The following is a 19,407-nucleotide window of genomic DNA, read 5'->3' as shown; positions in this document are numbered from 1 at the left end:
TTTCTTTCTTTCTTTCTTTCTTTCTTTCTTTCTTTCTTTCTTTCTTTCTTTCTTTCTTTCAAGTTTCTTTGCTTATTTTGAGAGAGAGAGAGAACATGTGGGAGGAAGGGCAGAGAGAGAGAGAGAATCCCAGGCAGCCTCTGCATCATCAGCACAGAGCCGAGCCCGTGCTTGTAAGAACAGCAAGCTGGTCCTAAGTAACATATATCAGGTGCCTTGTCCAACAGTTGGGAAATATTTTTCTCAGGCACACATGGATATTTACAAAAAGTGATTTGTGTTAGGCCATAAAGAAAGGCTCAGATAAAATTTAAATAGCTATTTTACAGTGATGTCTGACTACAAGTAACTTAGAAGTTTTAGAGATTTAAAAAAAGATTTTTTTTTTTTTTTAACATTTATTCATTTTTGAGAGACAGAGAAGCATGAGTGGGGAAAGGGCAGGGAGAGGGAGACACAGAATTCGAAGCAGGCTCCAGGCTCCGAGCTGTCAGCAGCAGAACCCGACCCGGGGCTCAAACTCACGAACTGCAAGATCATGACCTGAGCCAAAGTCAGACACTCAACTGACTGAGCCACCCAGGCGTCCGTGCAAAAAGAGATTTTTAAGTACTACATATGTATTTGGAAATTAAAAATCACACTACTGAATAACTTGACTAAAAAAATCATAGTGGAAATCACAAATACTTGGAACAGAATTACAGTGTATATGCACACATCAGAAACACATCATAAGTTCAAGAGAAAGTGTATTAGAAAAGAAAATCTTTAAATGCTAGGTGTCTAAAGAAGTTAGAAAAAGAACAACAGAATAAATTATTTTTTTTAATGTGTATTTTTGAGAGAGAGGGTGTGCATGTGCACATATGCACAAGTTGGGGAGGGGCAGAGGGAGAGGGAGACACAGAAATTGAAGCCGGCTCCAGTCTCCAGGCTGTCAGCACAGAGCCCAATGCGGGGCTCGAATTCACGAACTGTTAGATCATGACCTGAACTGAAGTTGGACACTTACCCAACTGAGCCACCTAGGCGCCCTAAGAACAACAGAGTAAATTCGAAGAAATCATGAAAATAAGGATACCAGTCCTAACCTAAAGCTGCAAGTTACCTGTTTGGAAAGAAGTAATAAATCTCTAGGAAAGATGATCAAGAAGATAAAAATTATGAGTGGCATAATTACAGAGAGTAATCAGTAGTGAATATCTTATGCCAACAATTCTGAAAACCTTGGTGAAATGGACAAATTACTATAAAAATTATAACTTAGAGGAACTGACTTAAAAGGAAACCGAAAGCTTGAATAATCCTGTTACTGTTAAAGGTAGATCTAGTTAGAAAGATTTTCCCACAAGAGATGCAAAATACCCAAGTGGTTTTACTAACAGTTTCTACCAAACTCTATTCACATGATCAGGCAGTAAAAATATGGAATAGCTCCCAATTAATTCTATAAGACTGTGTAAACTTGGTATTAAAGCCAGAAAAATACAAAACAAAAAAGGAAAATAAAGTTTATTTTGTTCAGGAATATATACCCAAAAATTCTAAAGAAAATATTCCCAATTAAAATTTAGTAATATATAGAAAGGCGATAATATATCATGACTAAGGCAGATTTTTGCTAGGTAGTTAAGGAAATATTTTAAAATCCACAATAGGGAAGAGAGAGAGAGGGAGGGAAGCAAACCATAAGAGACTCTTTAAAGATAGAGAACAAACTGAGGGTTGATGGAGGGGCAGGGGGGAATGGGCTAAACGGGTGATGGGCATTAAGGGGGGCACTTGTTATGGTGAGTACTGGGTGTTACATGTAAGTGATAAATCACTAGTTTTTACCCCTGAAACCAATATTATGCTATATTTTAACTAAAGTCTAAATAAAAATTTGGAGAAAAAAATCCATTTTCTTATAGACTCCAAAATAAAATAAAATCCACAAGTATATTATACCATTTTAATAACAAAAGAAAACATTTCAATAGGTGCAGAAAAAGCACTTGATAAAATTTAACCCCAGTTAAGGAATTTCCAATTGAGTATTTAAAAAAACAAATCAAAACACTACCACATGTTGGAAAAACTGGATAGCTACATGCAAAAGAATGAAACTGGACCACTTTCTTACACCATACACAAAAATAAACTCAAAATGGATTAAGGACCCAAACTTGAGACCTGAAACCGTAAAAATCCTAGAAAGGAGCGCAGGCAGTAATTTCTGTGACATCAGCCATAGCAACATTTTTTTTTTTTTTTTTTAGATTTCATCTCAGGCAAGAGAAACAAAAGTAAAAATAAACTATTGGGACTTCCTCAAAGTAAAAAGCTTCTGTATAGTAAAGGAGATAATCAACAAAACTAAAAGACAACCTACTGAGTGGGAGAAGATATTTGCAAATGACAAAACTGATAAAGGTTTAGTGTCCAAAATAGATAAAGCACTTATGCAAGTTCAACACCAAAAAAACCCAAATAATGCAATTCAAAAATGAGCAGAAGACATGAACAGACATTTCTCCAAAGAAGACATACAGATTGCCAAAAGACATATGAAAAGATACTCAACATCACTTATCATCAGGGAAATGCAAATCAAAAACACAAACGAGCATTGGTGAAGATGTGGAGAAAAAGGAACTCTTATGCACTGTTGGTGGGAATGCAAACTGGTGCCGCCACTGTGGAAAACAGTATGCTCCAAAAATTAAAGACAGAACTACTATATGATCCAGAAATCGCATTACAGGGTATTTACCCAAAGAATATGAAAACACTAATTTGAAAGGATATATGCATCCCAGTGTTCATTGCAGCATTATTACAATAGCCAAATTATGGAAGCAGGCCCAAGTATCCATTGATAGATGAATGGATAAAGAAGATGTGTTATATATGTACAGTGGAATGTTACTCAGCCATAAAAATGTAATCTTGCCATTTGCAACATGGATGGAGCTAGAGAGTATAATACTAAGGGAAATAAATCAGAGAATGACAAATACCATATGATTTTACCCAAATGTGAATATAAGAAACCAACAAAGAAAAAAAAGCAAACTGAAAAATAGACTCTTAATTATAGAGAACAAACTAGTGGTTACCAGAGGGGGGATGGGTGAAATAGGTGGAGGGGATTAAGAGTATACTTGATGAGCACTGAGTAATGTGTAGAATTGTTGAATCACTATATTGTACATCTGAAACTAGTAGAACATTGTATGTTAACTATACTGGAGTTAAAAAACAAAACCCTAAAGCTAACATCCTAAGTGAGAAATTTTAGAAGTATTCCATAAGGAGATAAGATGTTCAAATTATTATTTGTTACTGATTGGTCCTAGCCAGTATAGCAAGACAAGGGGACAAAATTAAGTCATAAGAACTGGAAAAGAAAAAATAAAATTGTAATGATTTTTCATTTATATAGAAATAAAACCTAAAACATCTATGGACAAAAAGTGAGGATTAATAATTTGAAAGGCCATAAAATTTTAACAAATTTCATAGGTTCAGATTACACAGAATATGTTACCTGATCACAGTGGAATTAAGCTAGATATCAGTAACAAATAGTAAAAAGAAAATTTCCAAATGTTTAATATTTAAACAATATAGTTCTGTGTGAATGAAAAACAAAGTATATGAACTCTGACAATGAAAATATTGCTTATAAAAACATGGGTTTTCTGTGCTTAGAGGTAAGTTTATAGACTTAAATCCATTTCTCGAAAAAGGAAGACTGGAAGACAAAACATTAATGATCTAAGTAATTCATTCAAGAAGTTAGAGAAAGAAGAGCAAAAATTATACCCAAAACAAGTAGAAGGAGGGAAATAAGATCAGAGTGGATATTAGTAAAATTGGAAATAAATATACAGAATTAAGAGATCAACAGTAGTCCTTTATAAAGGTGTTTAAATTGATAAACCCCTTGTGAAGACTGGCATGAGTGAAAAAGGGGATACCACTAAAGGGTCTATGGACATTAAAAAGGTAAGAATGGGAGTACCTGGTAGCTCAGTTGGTTGAGCATTTGATTTCAGCTTAGGTCATGGTCTCACGGATCGTGAGTTTGACCCTCACATTGGGCTCCCTGCTGCCAGTATGGAGCTTGCTTCAGATCCTCTGTCCCCCTCTCCCTCTACCCCTCCCAAGCTTGTGCTCACTCTTTCTCAAAAATAAGCTTTAAAAAAAGGTAAGAGAATACATGAACTTTTGTCAGTACGTTAGAGAATTTATGAAAATGGACAAAATATTAGAAAAAACAAATTACTAAAATTGACACATGAAATGGAAAATCTTGGTGAACCTATTAAAGAGCTGGACTCCATCATTAAAAATCTCACAAAATAAACCCAAGGCCCAGACATTTTTATTGGTGAATTCTTCCACGTAATTAAAGTAGAAGAGAAAGCTTTTCAAGGTTTATGAGAGTGGAATAAACAAAACCTGATACTCAAAGCTGACAAGACAAATATTTTGATATGAAAACTTGACAGTACAAGAAAGAGAAGAATTTTAGGGGCGCCTGGGTGGCTCAGTCGGTTAAGCGGCCGACTTCAGCTCAGGTCATGATCTTGCGGTCCGTGAGGGCTGTGAGTTCAAGCCCCGCGTCGGGCTCTGTGCTGACAGCTCAGAGCCTGGAGCCTGTTTCGGATTCTGTGTCTCCCTCTCTCTGACCCTCCCCTGTTCATGCTCTGTCTCTCTCTGTCTCAAAAATAAATAAATGTTAAAAAAAATTTTTTTTTAATAAAAAGAAGAATTTTAAATGGTACATCATGATGAGTTGGGTTTATTCAAGGAACACAGGCTGGGTTTAACATTCAGAAGTCAATGATACTCCCTTGTATTTTGAGGAATGACAGGTAAATTTAATCAAAGGGTTAAGATATAAAAATATGCTGACATCAAGGACACAACACTGGTGGCCCAAATGTCCACCAACTGATGAATGGATAAAGAAGGTGTGGTATATATTTATACATACACACACAATGGAATGCTACTTGGTGATGAAAAGTAATGGAACCTTGCTGTTTGCAACAATGTGGATAGAACTGGAGGGTATTATGATAAGCGAAATAAGTCAATCAGAGAAAGATATCCTATGATTTCACTCATGTGCAATTTGAGAAACTCAACAGATGAGTATAGGGGAAGGGAAGGAAAAATAAGATAAAAACAAAGGGAGGCAAACCATAAGAGACTCTTAAATACAGAGAACAAAACTGAGGGTTGCTGGGGCGGGGCGGGAGGGTGGCAGTTGGGTTAAATGGGTGATGGGCATTAAGGACGGTACTTTTTGGGATGAGCACTGGGTGTCATATGGTAAGAGATGAATCACTGGGCTCTACTGAAGCCAAGACTATATGTTAACTAACTTGAAAATAAATTTGAAAAGTTCTCTTTGAGGGCACCTGGGTGGCTTAGTTGGTTAAGTGTCTGACTTTGGCTCAGGTCACGATATCAGGGTTTGTGGGTTTGTGCTTTCTCTCTCTCTCTCTCTCTCTCTCTCTCTCTCTCTCTCTCTCTCAAACTTTAAAAAGTACTCTGCGAATATTACTGTTAGATTATAAAATACATGGAGAAAATATTTGCAAATTACCTGATAAAGGGCTGTATCTAGACTATATCTTTTAAAACCCCCAAAATTCAGTAATAACTAATTTTTAAAATTTCTTTAAGTCTATTTTGAGAGAGAGTGTGAGCAGGGGAGGGGCAGAGAGAGAATCCCAAGCAGGTTCTGTGACATTAGCACAGAGCCTGACATGGGACTCAAACCCGTGAACCGTGAGATCATGACCTGAGCTGAAATTAAGAGTTGGACGCTCAACCGACTGAGCCACCCAGGTGCCCCAAGAGAAAATAATAATTTTAAGTGTTTCCTAGTAAGTTAGAGAAGTAAAACGAATTATTCAAATGGTAAGGAAGTTATAAGACATCCTTGAGTAGGAAGTGGAAGACTGAATTAAAAACTGATTTTTTAAAAATTATTTTTTAATTTACATCCAAATTAGCATATAGTACAACAGTGATTTCAGGAGTAGATTCCTTACTGCCCCTTACCCATTTAGCCCATCCCTCCTCCCCCAGCCCATCCAGCAACCCTCTCTTTGTTCTCTATATTTAAGAGAAATGAACTCATTAAGTTTTCCATAGGGTTGTAAAAGACACGTATACAAAACATTTTGTGAGTGATTTTAGGAATTTTCAAGGGTAATTTTGACTTGTACCTAAACTGAATAATTTGTAACTCGACTGAAATTTGAAACCACGTCTAGTTAAATCAGACTTAAACAGATGACAGAGTCTAAAATGATTGAGTGCCATGTTGAGAAAGTCTTGTAAGGAGGTAAAAAGGGACATTTGCTTCTTTTCCATTTTGATCTTCAAAATCATATTTCTAGAAATAGAATTGTTGAATTACTTGAAGATAATGCTTCTTTTGAAGTGACTCTTTTAGACTTAAGGAAATGTGACGGTTTTTATCTCTTTAAAACATGTAAGAATACATGAGATACTAAAATTTTTTCTTGTTGTATAAATATTTCCTTCCTTTAACTAAAGCAGTTTGTCAATTGCCATTGTTTCTGTTAAAAACAAAGGTAGAAAGTAGCATTATGAGATATATTGTGACTGTAGTAGTCTATCAAGCTGTTTTTTCAATTATGTCCTGCAGTTATTTCGTGTAACAGTATGTTTGTTACTTAGCTGGTGCATTTCAGGACAGTTTGAGTAGTATATATTATTTTCTTTTTGTTAGAGTATCCTAAATTTTCATAAATTAAGAAGCAACAACAAATTTTTATGCTACTATTCTAATTTTTGTTTTTTTCCTTAAAGTCCTTAGAATTCAAGGACTTAACCTAGACACAATATGTTTATCTTATTGAAATGTCATCTACAGGGGCGCCTGGGTGGCGCAGTCGGTTAAGCGTCCGACTTCAGCCAGGTCACGATCTCGCGGTCCGTGAGTTCGAGCCCCGCGTCGGGCTCTGGGCTGATGGCTCGGAGCCTGGAGCCTGCTTCCCATTCTGTGTCTCCCTCTCTCTCTGCCCCTTCCCTGTTCATGCTCTGTCTCTCTCTGTCCCCAAAATAAATAAACGTTGAAAAAAAAATTTTTGAAATGTCATCTACTGTGATAAGGCTGTAGCAGTAGAAATGGAAAAGAGGGATCTCTAGAGAGACATTATGATTCAATAGAGAAAGCCTCTGGTACTCATATCTTCCTGGCTCTTGGTCCAGAGGCAGTATTTCCTGTGTTCTGAAGCCAGATGTAAAACAGTATTTTACATCTAACTTAAATGATCAGTAACTCCTTTCAAAGTCTAAATGAAACTACTAGGAAAAACTTTTAAAAATCTTATAATTATTTTAGAAAAAGAATTTTTTATTATAAAATTCCTTTTTTTACTTTTAGTTACCTTACTGTGTTCTCTACTTCTGTATGTTACAAGTATGATTCTAGAAATTGGAACAGATCTATTTAGTTGTATAACTCAAATTTTTTTCTTTAAAATTATTATTCCTCTTAGAGATCAGTGCCTTTCTGCTTAAATCTATATAAGTTCTTGGCAAGATTTATAAATATAAAGTGGTTACAAAAAGAGAAGCGAACTTCAGCTAGTATTGATGACTCTTGTTTAGGAAGCAGTACCACTGGAGCACTCTTTCAATGCTGTGAAACAAGAACAGCAGAGAAAATGGATCGAAGATTTGAACAAACAAATAGAGGATGATCGGCAAAGAAAAACAGAGGAAAAAATTACATCTTCAAAGGTAAAAGGTGGCAAATATATGTGGATATAAAGGTGAAAAAAATAATTTCAAAGTCTTTAATCATAAACATAAAAATATCCTAAAACTATTTGACAAGACTACACTATTCAAATTCTTACACAGTTGTTCTTCTGAAACTTTTATTGAATGCATTTAGTAAGTGTGATTTTGCATACTTAAAACTAACTTCTTAGGAATTTCCTAATTCTTTGAATTTCTCATATTCTTGAAGCTAGTTACCAAAATGTATATGGAATCAATAAAGAATGTAGTTTCATTAATTTTATTCTTATTCTGTTCTGTGGTAACTTTTAAAAATCGTGTTTGAGGGGCGCCTAGGTGGCTCAGTCGGTTAAGGATCCGACTCTTGGTTTCGGCTCAGGTCATGATCTCATGGTTTGTGGGTTTGAGCCCTGCATCGTGCTGTGCACTGACAGTGTGGAACCAGCTTGGGATTCTCTCTCTCCCTCTCTCTGCACCCCCCCTCCCCCACAGAATAAACAAATAAACATTAAAAAAAAATTTTTTTTTAATTGTGTTTGTTGTATAGGACTTTATACATGTGAACAATTGGAAAAATTCTAAGTAATTCTTACTTATCATGATTAGGGTGAGGAACATGACAGATGGACAATGCATTTTGGTTCATTAAAGAACTATCCTGCTTCTCAGTCTCAACTCTCCTCTCGGTCAACATACAACCAACCAGAGTACTTCTGTGTCTCTCCGGACACTCAGGAGCTGGCTGATATCAACAGTGTTTATACACCTATGAGTGGAAGCCAGGTTGAACCTTCAGAGGAGGAACATATAGCAAAACCTCTTAAAGATACGACTATGGCAAACAGTCAGAAAACGAAGTAAGTTTATTCTTCAGTATTGATTGATGTTTAAGAAAGTCTGTGCTTTATTAAAAGAGCTGTTGTTATATTTATAATATGTCTTAATTGATTTTAGGTTTGTATTTTTGTTTAAAGTATAAATGAATAGTGGATATATCTGAAACAAAAGTGATTTAGCACCTTGTTAAACCCACCTTTTGGGGGTTTTGAATAGCTAAAGTGTCTGTCTTGCCAGTTTTCTCCGTTCTATGACTGCTCTCTTGGACCCAGCTCAGATTGAAGAACGTGACAGGCGACGACAAAAACAGTTAGAACATCAGGTATTGCACTGTAAAATATTGTTCTTTGCCTTAATAAATAATAGTCATAGCCAGCAGATGCCTAAATAAATGGCAATTAAAATTTCAGTGTAAATGTGTAGCACAGGCCCTGTCCAATCCTGTGATAAATCTAATTCTTACTTCAACTGGCATTATATTAAAATTACATTCATGCTAAGAACTAGACAGTATCATGTAGTTCAGCCAGCCACCTGCCTGCCAGAAGAGGTCTTTAATATGTAAGTTGCACATATGAAATGGCACTAAGTCTTAAGTTAATACTGGTTATTTTTTTTTCATTGGTTTAGTTCTCCTGAATTCTGTTCAGGATAAGAATTAGTTCTTTGTAAGGGAATTATATAGGGCATTGAAGTAGAATTCTGATTGAGAAATCTAGCAGACAACGTAAGAAAGACTAAGATTTAATTTCTCTCCTAATTTTAGTCTAACACTAAAGGGACTTAAAATTCTGAATAATTTAAAATCACTGATACATGAAGAATTCAGTTTAATTAAAAATGTTACTCTTGGGGCGTGTGGATGGCTCAGTTGATTGAGCGTTTGACTTTGGCTCAGGTTATGATGTCAGGGTTTGTGAGTTTGAGTCCTGCGTCAGTCAGGCTCTGTGCTGACAGCTCACAGCCTGGAGCCTGCTTCAGATTCTGTGTCTCCCTCGCTGTCTGCCCCTCCTCCACTTGTGCTCTTTCTCTCTTTCTCAAAAATAAGTATTACAAACTTTTTTTAATAATGTTACTCTTAGTTTAGTGAACAGACATTTATAGAGTATCTGTTGCTTACCAGGCATTATGCTAAGCACTAAGCACTCAGCTGTTTCTGGATTAGTTCTTCTAACAGCCCTCCTGGGGTTAAAGAAAAAGCATATGTAGAACTTGACAGATGAGATGGGAGAAATAGATTGGGAATTTGACAATTTAACTTTACTTGTATATGTAATACCGTATTGTGTATCATCTGATACTGATAAGCTTATTTCAGGAATATAAACAAATGCTAAAAATGGATTTTTTAATTTGTAACAGTAATTTGTGTCATTTATGATTTATGACCAGAAAGCTATCACTGCTCAGGTAGAGGAGAAACGCAGGAAGAAACAGCTGGAAGAACAGCAAAGAAAGAAGGAAGAACAAGAAGAGGAGTGTCGCTTAGCACGGGAGCGAGAAGAAATGCAGAAGCAGTATGAAGAAGACATACTTAAGCAAAAACAAAAGGAAGTAAGTATATATTAAAAAAAATGTTTTATTGAAATACAGTTGACACACAATGGTAGTTTCAGCTATACAAAATAGTGATTCAGCAGTCCTGTATGTTATGTGTGTTCGTAGGTACCATCTGTCATCATACACACTATTAGAGTACCATTGACTATATTCCCTATGTTGTAGCTTTCATCCCCATGACTTATTCGTTACATAACTGGAACCCTGTACCTTCCACTCCTCTTAACCCGTTTACTGACTCCATCCTACTACCAGTTTGTGGGGCTGTTTTTGTGTTTGTGTGGGGTTTTTTGTTTTGCTTTTCATTTAATATTTTTTAGATTCCACATGTAAGTGACTTCATATGGTATTTGTCTTTCCCATCTGACTTATTTTGCTTAGCATAATACCCTCTAGGTCCATGCATGTTACTGCAAATGTCAAGATCTCATTCTTTCTTATGGTCGAATAAAATATAGAATATGTATACACCACATCTTCTTTATCCATTCATCTACCTATGGATACTTCGGTTGCTTCCATATTTTGGCTGTTGTAAATAATGCTGCAATAAACATAGGAGTGCATATCTCTTTTGTTTCCTCAGGCAGATACTCAGTAGTGGAATTATTGGATTGTATGGTAGTGCTATTTTTAGTTTTTTGAGGAAAGTTCATACTGTTCCGCAATGGCTGTACCGATTTCCATTCTCACCAACAGTGTATGAAAGTTCCCTTTTCTCTACATCCTCACCAACACTTGTTATTTCTTGTCTTTTTGATATTAACCAGTCTGACCAATGTGAGATGGTATAATTATGGTTTTGATTTGCATTTCCCTGTCGTTGAGCATCTTTTCCTGTGTTTGTTGGTCATCTGTGTCTTTGGAAAAACCTCTATTTGAATCTTCTCCCCTTTTTTTAAAAAAATCAAGTTATTTGATTTGTTATTAGGTTGTTGTTGCATAACTTCTTTATGTATTTTGGATATTAACTCTTTTTCACATACATTGTTTATAGATAACCTTCGCATTCAGTAAGTTGCCTTTTGTGGATGGTCACAAGTATTTTATTTTGATGTAATCCCAACAGTTTATTTTTACTTTTGTTTCTGTAGCTTGAGGAGACATATCTAGAAAATTGTTGCTAAGGCCAGTGTCCAAAAGGTTACTACCTATGTTTCTTTAAGGAGTTTTATGGTTTTAGGTCTCACAATTTAGATCTGTAATCCATTTTGAGTTTATTTTTGTGTATGGTGAAGGAAGTGGTCCAGTTTCATTCTTGTGCTTGTAACTGTCCAGTTTTCCCAGCACTATTTGTTGAAGTGACTTCTTTTTCCCATTGCATATTCTTGCCTCTGTTGTAGATTAGTTGACCATATTAAGCATGGTTTTATTCCTGGGCGCTCTATCCTCTTTGATCTCTGTCTGTTTTGTGCCATTACTATCCTATTTTGATTACTAAAGCTTTGTAGTATATATACTTCAAATCTGAGATTGTGATACCTTTAGTTTTGTTCTTCTTTCTCAAATTACATTGGCTATTTGGGACCCTTTGTGGTTCCATACAAGTTTTAGGATTATTTGTTCTAGTTCTGGGAAAAATACTATTGGTGTTTTGATAGGGACTGCATTGAATCTGTAGATTGCTTTGGATAGAATGGACTTTTAGCAGTGTTAATTCTTCCAGCCCATGAACATGGTAATATTTACATTATAAATAATATTTTAGAGTAAAAAATTGATTTTTTTAAGCTTATTTATTTTGACAAAAAAAGCATGTTTGAGTGGGGGAGGGGCAGAAAGAAGGGGAGAGAGAAGCCCAAGCAGGCTCCATAAGCAGCGCAGAGCCTGATGTAGGGCTTGATCTCACAATGGTAAGATCATGACCTGAGCAAAAATCAGGAGTCTGATGCTTAACTAACTGAGCCACCCAGGTGCCCCAGTAAGAGTCTTTTCAAAAAGAGTAGATCTCTGGTTGGCTAGGAAAACATCTCTATTAAGTGGCACAGACGGCATAGGTATGGTTGTGTCAAGTACCATGTCATACAGTGACATTTGATTGCCAAGGATTTGGGAGGTTTGGAGAAGAGCCTTAGAGCCTTTTCTCTGGAGCTGGGAGATGGGTCTAAGAGCCTGCATTTTCTTGATTTTTCCCATTTGCAGCCTTCACTCCACACTTAGCTGATGAAACAGCATATGGTCAGGGTTTTAATTTGATTATGTTGAATAGGCTGAGCTAACTACTCCTATGAAATAACTGTATACATGAAAAAAAATCTAAGTATCGCGTGCTTGAATTGCAAGAAGTGGCCATAAACCTTATAGGTTTTTTTTGTTTTTATTTAAAAAAATTTTTAAATGTTTATTTAGTATTGAGAGAGAGAGAGAGGGACAGCACAAGCAGAGGAGGACAGAGAGAGAGAGAGAGGGAGACAGAATCCAAAGCAGGCTCTAGGCTCCGAGCTGACAGCACAGAGCCTGCCTGATGCGGGGCTCAAACTCACAAACTGTGAGATCATGACCTGAGCCAGAGTCGCTTAACCGACTAAGCCCCCCAGGCGCCCCGTATAAACCTTGTGTCCTACATCTTAATCTATTTTTACTCTTAATGGAATTCTGATGGAATTGACCATTGGTTTTAGAAGCTTTCAAAACTTTATTATAAATTTGAGTGGGTAAAAGGGTTCTTAAATTTGTGATCTAATACAGATAAAAAGATACTAAATACAGAGAAAAGATACTAAAATGTGAGCTTCAAAAGGGAAGGAACTTTGCCCAGACTGTTCTCCCAATATCTTGAATAGTGTCTGACACATAGTAGCTTATCTACTCAGAATTGTCAAGTCTGTATGTGTTTGATAATTGTATTTAATACCTTTGTGCACCTCAATAGGAAATCATGGCTCTCAAGACAAATGAGCTATTCCAGACAATGCAAAGAGCACAAGAGCTAGCACAGAGACTGAAACAGGAACAGAGAATCCGAGAATTGGCTCAAAAGGGACATGACACTTCAGGATTGATTAAAAATCTTGGCGGTAAGCGCTTCACTAGTATTTTACTTATGGGGTGCCTGGGTGTCTCAGTCGGTTGAGAGTCCATGTAACTCTTGATCTTGGTTTACTTCATGACTCACATTTCATGGAATTGAACCCTGCGCTGGGCTCGGTATTCTTTCTCTCTCTCTCTCTCTCTCTCTCTCTGCCTCTCCCCTGCTCATGCACCACGCTCTCTCTAAATAAATAAACTTAAAAATAATAAAATAATTAAAAAGAATTTTACTTATAGTATCTTTTGAAGATGCTTTTAAGTAATTTCTTATTTTTAGTGCCTTTAACACACCAATTAACTAAATGTTTTTTAAGGAATTTCAGACTTTGAGCTATTGGAACTCTATAATGCTTATTTTATTTGAGAAATCACCTTAAGAGTATACTAAATGTTACATTTTCCAGTAATCTTAAATTCTCTTTATGTTTTGCTCACAGTAGGGAAAATGTTTGCTTTTTTACCCAGTTTTTGGAGGAATATATTAAGTGATCTCCCTAAAATTCAATAACAGATTAAAATGCAGGTAATTTTTTTAAGAAACTTTAGGAGAGCCCTTTTAAATTTGTGTTGCAGTGTTCACACTTCCTGATTACACCAAACGTCTTCTTTGTATTTAGTTGCTGCTATACATAATTTCTGTTAACATTTCTGAAGTGTCATTATGTTGGGTAACATATTTCTCTTGTCAGTTAATACAAGTGGAATATAATGAATCTACTAACAACATTTCAAATTTAGGACATGGCTTGGATGACGTCAGTGATAAAATGAATATATGTATCAATTCTACAACCTCTCCCAAAAAGGACACTGCTGTGCAAACAGGTATTTGTTTAAAAGTTGTGATTTGGTTTAAGATTTACTTAAAATTAACATCACAGTTAGACTTAAGCTCAATTTAAAATTGAGCTCAGTTAAAAAATGAAAGGAATTCAAGGTTTTCAGTAAGAAAGGGATCTCTTGGCTTTTCATTTCTTTGTAACAGCTTTATTGAGATATAACTCAGATAACATAAAATTACCTCTTTTAAAGAATACAATGCAATGTGTTTTTTCTAGAGTAAAATTAGAGTATATTTAGAGTTGTGCAACCATCTCCATAATTTTAGAACACTTTTATAACTCCAGAAAGAACCTCTGTATTCAGCAGCAGCTTTTGTCCACTTCCTCCCTCCTCTCTAGTCATAGGCAACCACTAATCTACTTTCTGTTACTCTAGATTTGTCTGTCCTAGACATTTCATATAATTGGAATCATACCATATGTGGTGTTTTGTGTCTGGATTATTTCTTTGCATAATGTTTTAAGGTTCAGCATGTTATAGCATGTACTTCATTCTTTTTTATCATTGAATAATATCCCATTTTGTGCATATACCACATTTTGTTTATTCCTTCATCAGTTGATGGACTTTTTGGTTAATTACACTTTTTAATTACAGATATGCTATGAACACTCATGCAGAACCTGTATTTTCAGGTTTCCTGGGAGAAAAGAGTAACATTGCTGAGTCATATATAACCAACTTTATGTTTAGCATTTGAGGAACTACAAAACCATTTTCCAAACAACTGTATCATTTTATATTTCCATCAGCAGTGTATGAGGGTTTCAGTTTTTCTGCATGTTCCCCTGCACTTATTCTCATGGTAGTGAAGTGGTATGTCATTGTGGTTTTGATCTGCATTTCCCCAGTGACTAATGATGTTGAACATCTTTTTTATGTGTTCATTTTAAATTTTAAAAAGTTGATAAGGTAATATCCATGTTGGATATTATTATCATAGATCTCCATGCTTACTGTGAATCCTTTCCCCTTTATTTATCTTTCTAGGAAAATTTTTTTTTATATAATTGTTTTAATGTTTAATTTTGAGAGAGAGAGAGTGTGTGCACGGGAGCGTGCGCAGGGGAGGGGCAGAGAGAGAGGGAGACACAGAATCCAAAGCAGATTCTGGGGTCTGAGCTGCCAGCACAGAACCCGACATGGGGCTCGAACTCACTGTGAGATCATGACCTGAGCCGAAGTCAGACACTTCAGCGAGTGAGCCACCCAGGCGTCCCTCTTCCTGGGAATTTTTTATGAACTTGCAGGAAACCCCTTTATCTTTCCACCTTTTTAAATTGAGATATAGTTGACATATAACATTTTTTCAGTTGTACAATAGTGATTCTATATTTGTATTTGTTGAAAAATGATCACAGTAAGTCTAATTAGCAGTTTCACCATCGATTACAGAATTTTTTCTTGTGATGAGAACTTTTAAGATTTACTCGCAACTTTCAAATATAGAATTATTTTTAACTATAGTCACTGTGTTGTACATTACATCCCAAGACATATAACTGGAGTTTGTACCTTTTGACCGTTCACCCATTTTGCCCTTCCTTTTACACCAACTGCTGCTCTTGGCAACAGTATCTGTACCTATGAGCTTCTGGATATATATATATATATATATATATATATATATATTTTTTTTTTTTTTTGACAATGCGTGTTTTTTTAAGATTCCACATAGAAGTAAGATCATTATGGTATTTGTCTTTCTCTTTTTTCACTTAGCATAATACTCTCAGGGTCCATCCATGTTGTCACAAATGGCAAGATTTCATTTGTTTTTATGGCCTGATAATAATTCTTATGTGTGTGTGTGTGTGTGTGTGTGTGTGTGTGTGTGTACACACTACATTTTCTTTATATTTGTCTGACACTTAATGTTGCTTCCGTGTCTTCACTATAGTAAATAATGCTGCAGTGAACATGGGAGTGTATGTATCTTTTTGAGTTAGTGTTTTTGTTTCTGTCAGTTAAATACCCTGAAGTGGAATTGCTGGATCATGTGGTAGTTCTACTTTTAATTTTTTGAGAAACCTTTGTACTGTTTTCCATAGTAGAAATGTACCAATTTATAATTCTCACTAACAGTGCATGAAAATTCCCTTTTCTCCGCATCCTTGCCAACTCTGGTCATTTCTTGTCTTTTTGGTACTCCCATTCTGATTGGTTAAAGGCCATGTCTCATTGTGTTTTTTATTTCCTGATGGTCAGTGGTGTTGAGTATCTTTTCATGTAGCTGTTGGCCATCAGTAGGTTGTCTTTGGAAAATCATTCAGATCTTCTGCCCATTATTTATTTATTTGTTATTGTTTCATTAAAAAAAATGTTAATGTTTATTCTTGAGAGAGAGACAGACAGAGTGTGAGTGGGGGAGGGTCAGAGAGAGAGGGAGACACAGAATCTGAAGCAGGCTCCAGGCTCTGAGCTGTCAGCACAGAGCCTGACGCGGGGCTCAAACTCACAAACTGTGAGATCATGACCTGAGCCGAAGTCAGACGCCTAACCGACTGAACCTCCCAGGTGCCCCTGTCCATTTTAAATCAGATTATGTTTTTGCTTTTGTTATTGCATTGTATGAGTTCTTTGTATTTTGGATATTAACCTCTTATCAGATACATTGTTTGCAAATATTTTCTTCCTTCAGTAGGTTGCCTGTTCAGTTTTTTGATGGTTTCTTTTGCCCTTTGCTATGAAGAATGCTTTTAGTTTGATGTAGTCTCGTTTACTTTTACTTTTGTTGCCTTTGCTTTTGGACTCAGATTCAAAATATCATCGCCAAGACCAGTGTCGAGGAGTTTAATGCCTGTGTTTTTATTTTTAGGAGTTTTATAGTTTTAGGTCATACATTCAAGGTTTTAATCCATTTTGAGTTAATTTTTGTGTATAGTGTAAGATAGTGGTCTGGTTTCATTATTTTGCAATTGACTGTCCAGTTTTCCCAGCACTATTCATTGAAGAGACTGTCCTTTCCCTATTATGGATTTTTTGGCTCCTTTGTTGTCAATTAAATGACCGTATAAGCATGGGTTTATTTCTGGGCGCCCAGTTCTTTTGATCTGTATCTGTTTTTATGTCAGTACCTTACTCTTATGATGACTATAGCTTTGTAATTTAATTTGAAATCAGGTGGTGTAATGCCTCCACCGTATTCTTTTTCAAGCTTACTTTGGCTATTTGGGGTGCTTTTGTAGTTCCATAGAAATTTCGGCATTGTTTATTTCTGTGAAACATGCCATTGGAATTTTGATAGATAGGGATTGCACTGAATTTGCAGATTGCTTTGGACAGTACAGACATTTTAAGAAGGTTATTAATTCTTCCAGTGAGTATGGAATATCTTTTCCATTTGTGTATTCTTCTTCAGTTTCTTTTAGTAACATCTTACAGTTTTCAGTGTGCAGGTCTTTCACCTCCTTGGTTGAATTTATTCCTAGGTATTTATTTTTGATGCAATTGCAAATGGGATTGATTTCTTAATTTCTCTAATAGTATTAGTGTATAGAAATGCAACACATTTTTGTATATTAATTTTATGTCCTGCACCTTACAGAATTTGTATTTTTCTGACAGATTTTGGTAGAGTCTTTAGGATTTTCTGTGTATGTCATCTGCAAATAGTGACAGTTTTACTTCTTCCTTTCCAGTTTGGATGCCTTTTATTTTGTTTTTCTTGCCTAATTGCAGTGACTTGGATTTCCAGTACTATGTTGAATAACAGTGGGGAGAGTAGACATCCTTATCTTAGAAAAAACTTTCACCTTTTCACTGCTGAGTGTGATGTTAGCTGTTTACTTGACATATATGGCCTTATTATGTTGACGTGTATTCCCTCTATACTGTCTGTATAAGAGTTTTTATCATAAATGGATGTTGAGTTTTGCTTTTTCTGCATCCATTGATATGATCTTTATCTTTCATTTTGTTAGTATGTTGTATCTCATTGATTTATTTGCAGATGTTGGAACATCCTTGCATCCCTGGAATAAATTCTACTTGATCATGGTGTATGATCCTTTTAATGTATTGTTGAATTCTGTTTGCTGATAATTTTGTTGAGTTTTTTGCATCTATGTTTGTCTCGGGTATTGGCCTGTAATTTTCTTGTGGCATTCTTCTCTGATTTTGGTATTGGGGCGATGCTGGTCCCATAAAGTGAGTTTGGAAGTGTTCCCTCTTCTATTTTTTGGAATAGTTTGAGGATTGGTTATTAATTCTTTGAATGCAGGGTAGAATTCACTAGTGATTCTATCTGGTCCTGGACTTTTGTTTATAGGGAGGTTTTATTTTATTTTATTTTATTTTATTTTATTTTTTATATTTTATATTTATTTTATATTTTATATATTTTATATTTTTCTGATTCTCCTTACTAGTAATAGGCCTGTTCACATTTTCTATTTCTGCATCATTTAGTCTCGATAGGTTGTATGTTTCTAGGAATTTATCCATTTGTTCTAGGTTGTCAAATTTGTTGGTATATAGTTGTTCATAGTAGTCTTATGATCCTTTGTATTTCTGTGGTGTCAGTTGTAATGTCTTCTCTTTCCTTCTGATTTTTGAATCCTCATTTTTCTTGATGATTCTAGCAAAAGTTTGTCAGTTTTGTTTATCTTTTCCAAAAATCAGCTCTTAGTTTCACTGATACTGTCTATTGTTTTTATAGTCTCCACTTCCTTTTTTTCCCCCTCTGATCTTTGTTATTTCCTTCCTTGTACTGAATTTGATTGGTATTCTTTTTCCTTGAGATTTACAGTTATGTTGCTTATTTTTCTTGTTTCTTGATGTAGGCATTTATCACGATGAACTTCACTTCCCTCTTAGAACTGCTTTTACTGCATCCCATAAGTTTTGATGTTGTATTTCCATTTTAATTTGTCTCGACATTTTTTTATTTCTCTTTTGATGTTTGGACTCCTTAACTTAATCTCCACATAATTATGAATTTTCCAGTTTTCTTCATGTAATTATTAATTTCTCGTTTCATATCATTGTGGTTGGGAAAACTGTGTGTAGATATTAATTGAAATTTCATGAATTTATTTTATTAAGACTTGTCTTGTGGCCTAACATGATCTAGCCTGGAGAATGTTCCATGTGTACTTGTGAAGAATGTGTTTTCTGTTGCTTTTAGATTGAATGTTCTGAATATATGTGTGAAGTTCATCTGGTCTAACATTTAAGGCCTTTTTTTACTTTCTGTTTGGACGATCTATTCACTGATGTATGTGGGGTTTTAAAGTTTCCTGTTGTTGTACTGCTGTTTATGCCTGTTAATACTTGCTTTATATATATACATGTATTTAGGTGCTCACGTGTTGAGTGTATAAATATTTACAAATGTTACATTCTCTTGTG

The 19,407-nt window shown here is 35.4% G+C and overlaps 1 protein-coding gene across 10 annotated transcripts in view; it reads left to right on the top strand.

The window, feature by feature from the left end:
* The window catches only part of CCDC66 (coiled-coil domain containing 66), a 51,546-nt gene that overhangs the window by 21,267 nt on the left and 10,872 nt on the right, over positions 1-19,407 (top strand). For 8 of the 10 annotated variants that reach the window (XM_040454741.1, XM_040454739.1, XM_040454734.1 and 5 more), the window contains 6 exons: positions 7,651-7,782; positions 8,392-8,642; positions 8,860-8,944; positions 10,015-10,176; positions 13,055-13,199; positions 13,951-14,037. In XM_040454741.1, the coding sequence (XP_040310675.1) occupies positions 7,651-7,782; positions 8,392-8,642; positions 8,860-8,944; positions 10,015-10,176; positions 13,055-13,199; positions 13,951-14,037 (862 nt within the window). The remainder of the gene's footprint in view (positions 1-7,650; positions 7,783-8,391; positions 8,643-8,859; positions 8,945-10,014; positions 10,177-13,054; positions 13,200-13,950; positions 14,038-19,407) is intronic. The other 2 variants (XM_040454740.1, XM_040454735.1) reach the window with 1 other exon arrangement.

Source organism: Herpailurus yagouaroundi, unplaced genomic scaffold (genome assembly GCF_014898765.1).
Source record: "Herpailurus yagouaroundi ecotype Mexico unplaced genomic scaffold, PumYag 213, whole genome shotgun sequence".
In the NCBI taxonomy this organism is placed as follows: Eukaryota; Metazoa; Chordata; class Mammalia; order Carnivora; family Felidae; genus Herpailurus; species Herpailurus yagouaroundi.
The sequence above is the reverse complement of the archived record's forward strand: the minus strand, read 5'-3'. Positions and strand labels throughout refer to the sequence as shown.